Source organism: Lolium perenne, chromosome 7 (genome assembly GCF_019359855.2).
Source record: "Lolium perenne isolate Kyuss_39 chromosome 7, Kyuss_2.0, whole genome shotgun sequence".
In the NCBI taxonomy this organism is placed as follows: domain Eukaryota; kingdom Viridiplantae; phylum Streptophyta; class Magnoliopsida; order Poales; family Poaceae; genus Lolium; species Lolium perenne.
The window spans coordinates 31,913,539-31,917,407 of record NC_067250.2 but is presented as its reverse complement, the minus strand read 5'-3'; the positions used below and the strand labels follow the sequence as shown (position 1 = coordinate 31,917,407).

The following is a 3,869-nucleotide window of genomic DNA, read 5'->3' as shown; positions in this document are numbered from 1 at the left end:
CAACAGTCCAACACTTGGCATCAGCCTTAGATCTTATCAACAACCATCTAGATAGGTTTGTAGACATTATCCAAGACTCTTCTGTTCCTTTCACGCCAAACACTCCCAAGCTATAAGCTTAGCAAGAGTGCTTAGCATTTCCCTGTTTGATCCTTGAAGACTTGCTGAAGCCTGAACCCACCAAGTGAGGAGAGAATGATCAGGGTAGGCACGCCACAACATAAGAGTTGTTACTTGCTTTCCTGATAACAGATTATCGCTTTTACATCATATGATATCAAATTAAGGTTGCCGAGGGCAGCTCTTTATGCCTAAATGCTGAAAATAATTATTTCAACATTGGCCATGTAAAGGTTGCTGTTTGGCTGCTGTCTTAATCTTCTTCAGCAGATGCTTGCCATTCCAGACTAAAAGATTTGTGTTACTCCTGCTGCCAATGGTCAAAGATTTCTATTAGCATCCAGTAAATAAACTGCATAAATTCAAGCCATGTAGTAGTAGTAGGCCTAAACTACCATGTCATAAAGGGCTGTTAAGTAACTTGAGGATTGAAGAAATAAGATGCATGGCAAACAGAAACTCTGTCAACCTCCAGAGACAAGAGAACTTATGAACATGACAAGTTAGTGCATTTGTTCCTACCTAGCTCCAATGCTTGACCGCTTGCGGTCAGAACCATACATTCAGTATATAACTGCGACATATTGGCAAGCAGGGCAAACAAAGGTTCTTTATAAGCTCAGATGAGTGTGCATACAACTTCTAGTGTTGACATTTCCGTAGCCTTGCGATTACAGCAGCAGCACATTAAACATCAAGAGTGTGTTTTGCCGGTGTGCTCCATTGCAGTGTGATAGAGCTTCATTATGAACAACGCTGCCAATTAAATAGAATGTTGTGGGCTTGTGGAAAGCACTTACCCGTTATCCTCAGCATCTCAGGTTTCATTCCCAAAAATGAGCTTATCTGTCATCCTTATCATCTCAGGCTTCATTCCTAAATCTGAGTTACCTTGTTACCAGGAATCAGACAACAGACTCCACAGTCTACAGAGCGAGCTCCATCCTTTATTCTGCTTCTTTGGTCTCCATGAGTCAAAATCAGAGTTCCACATACATTTACAATTTTCTAGGCTTCATGTTCCCCGGCATTAGATTTTTTGTGTACCCAATAGATACAAGGATAAATTTACCAGAATAATCAATAGCTTGATATGGTTGATCAGGTGAGAATATGCAACTTTGTTGGCTTCTGTGTTCAGACAAGGAGAGGATTCATCCATTTTCTAGTCCCACAGAGCTGCACCCTGGTAGCTTGACTAATCCTCTTTCCTTCATTGATCTCCTGATAGAAAGAGACTTATCCCACATCCCATATGAGGTATACAAGTTGGACATCAACACATAAAAATCCGGTGTATCAGGATGAAGAACCGTCATCCTATTTATGGCTTCCTCTCCAAACTCTAACCTGGAATGGAGCTTGCACCCATGGAGAAAAGCACCCCAGACACTAAGATCTGCTTGCATCGGCATCTTCTGTATGAACTGCAATGCTTCCTCCAGATTTCCAACACGCGCGAGCACATCAACCATACATGCATAATGCTTCATGGTAGGAGTGATGTTGAAATACCGTGTCATGCTATCGAAACACTTCTTCCCTACAGTAACCATTCCAGCGTGGCTGCAAGTGGAAAGGATACTTGTGAACACTACTTCATTGGGCTGGATATTGTCCTTGAGCATTTCATTAAAGAGATGGATAGAACCAGCAGAATCACCCTGCATACCATAGCCGCCAATCATGGCACCCCAGGTGACAGAATTACGGGTTTTCATTTCATTGAACACCCCCTGAGCAGATGGGAGATCAGCACACTTGTTGTACAGGTTTAGCAGAGCGGTATTGACATAAATGTTGGGCGTAAATGCACATTTAACTGCATAAGTATGGAAACATTTACCAATAAGTATATCACCCAAGCAAACACATGCTGACAAGGCGTTCACCACGGAGATGGCATCAGGCTTAGAACCTTTCACCCTCATCTGACTGAACAGCATCAGAGCTTCATTTCCCATCTCATTCTCAACATACCCAGCAATCAAGGAATTCCATGTGACAACGTCTTTGTTTGAAATCCTTTCAAATATGGCATTGGCCTCTGGCACCGCTTTACACTTTGCATACATATCTACTAGCGCGTTCATGACCACATCATACTCAGCCACGCCTAACTTGACTGATATCCCGTGAATCGACCTTCCCAGAGATAAGCTGCGCAGCTGAGCAGACGCTGAAAGAACAGTTGCTATGGTTACTGAGTTAGGGACAATGCGCACGAATTTCCTGTCGACAAACAGGAGCAATGCATCAAGAGGACTCCCATTCTGGGTGTAACCCACGATCATCGTCGTCCACAGAACGAGATCAACGGAACCAAGGCCATCAAACACCCGCCGAGCATCCTCTACCTCTCCACACTTGACGTACATATCCAGCAGAGCTGCAGCAATGAACGGGTTGATAAAGCCCATGCCATGTTTGAGCACTGCTCCATGAATCCACCTCCCTTGGTGTAAGCTACGCAGCATGGTGCAAGCGGTGAGCACGCTCGCCATCGTGTGCTCGCTTGGCAGCACATGCTGTAGCTGCAACTCATTGAACAGAACTAGGGCTTGTTCGGCGAAACCGTTCTGAAGGCACCCGCTGAGCATCGACGTCCACGACACCACGTTCCGTTCGGGAACCCTGTCGAACACCTTGCGCGCGTTGTCCAAGTCGCCGGCTTTGGCGTACATGTCGACCAAGCAGTTGGCCACGAACACGTCCCCGCCGCCGGCCGCCTTGACGGCGTCGCAGTGAAGCCGCCTGCCGTAGCGGAAGTCCGCCGACCTGACGGAGGCCTTGAGCGCGAGGGAGAGCAGGACGGCGTCGGCCAGCGCCGCGGGGCACCGCCTCCGCATGTCCCTGTGGAGCGCGAGGGCCTCCGCGTGGCGCCCCGCGGCGGCGTGCTGCGCGAGCGCCACCTTGTAGGTGTACGCGTCCGGGTGGGGCGTTCCGTCGAGCACCCTGCGCGCCGAGGCAAGGTCGCCGAGCGCCGCGTAGCAGCTGAGCAGCTTGGTGCTGGCGCGGGGATTGCCGCGGAGGAGAGCCTGCGCGAGGAGTCGGCCGTGGAGGGCGCGGAGGGAGCGGAGAGTGGTGCACGCGGGGAGGACCTGGTGGAGGAGGGGCGCGCCATGGGGTTTGGGTGCGCGCGGCAGGTGCTCGACGGAGTGCGCATCCGGTGGTGCTCCGGCCGGGCAGGGTGGCCGCATTGGTGTCTCGGGCTTTCGGCTGTGTTTCGGTGATTGCACCTTAGCCCACGAGGTAATGTACTCCAGTGCTGAGGCCCAGTTTGCCGCCCTTTCCTCTCGTTCCGAAAATGCTATCTGGGAGGGTGATTCCCGCGCGCAGCAATGGATCAGATTAGGTCGGATATTGCTATTTTTATATTCTTATTAATTTTCTATAACAGATTCAGATCAAAGCGGATATCAGATGTGAATTTGGATGCACATTATATCGAATTACGGATATGGAGCGAATTCAGAGCGGACTCAGATCAGACATGGATTATTAAGAAAATATACGCATAAAAAATAGAAGTGTTTTTTTATGTAAAATATATTCGTAATTATAGACTATAGCTAAATGTACAACAAACCAAGTTGCATACTAATAGCATACATAGTTTCGGCGATGAACTAACTATATTATTTGAATATTTAGGATTGGGCTAATTTTATCGGATTATACTATTTGAGGAACTTGGATCATCCGCAATAAATGACGGATAATCCGTATCCATCGGATAATATTAATAC

The 3,869-nt window shown here is 47.8% G+C and overlaps 1 protein-coding gene across 4 annotated transcripts; it reads right to left on the bottom strand.

Annotated features, from left to right (window-relative positions):
* Positions 1-221: 221 nt before the first annotated feature.
* LOC127317923 (pentatricopeptide repeat-containing protein At2g03380, mitochondrial) lies at positions 222-3,364 on the bottom strand. 4 transcript variants are annotated; one of them, XM_051348524.2, is made up of 2 exons: positions 643-3,364; positions 222-430 (listed from the first exon to the last, which is right to left on the bottom strand). In XM_051348524.2, exon 1 carries the CDS (start codon positions 3,318-3,320, stop codon positions 1,275-1,277), a length of 2,046 nt encoding a protein of 681 aa, XP_051204484.1. In that variant the 5' UTR covers positions 3,321-3,364; the 3' UTR covers positions 222-430; positions 643-1,274. The 4 variants fall into 4 exon arrangements, with proteins under 4 accessions (XP_051204484.1, XP_051204486.1, XP_051204485.1 ...); XM_051348526.2 differs by having other exon boundaries at positions 222-427; XM_051348525.2 differs by having other exon boundaries at positions 921-3,364.
* Between the last annotated feature and the right edge of the window lie 505 nt (positions 3,365-3,869).

Excerpts from the sequence above, each read along its gene's own strand:
- LOC127317923 (XM_051348524.2), bottom strand. The coding sequence starts at position 3,320 with ATGCGGCCACCCTGCCCGGCCGGAGCACCACCGGATGCGCACTCCGTC.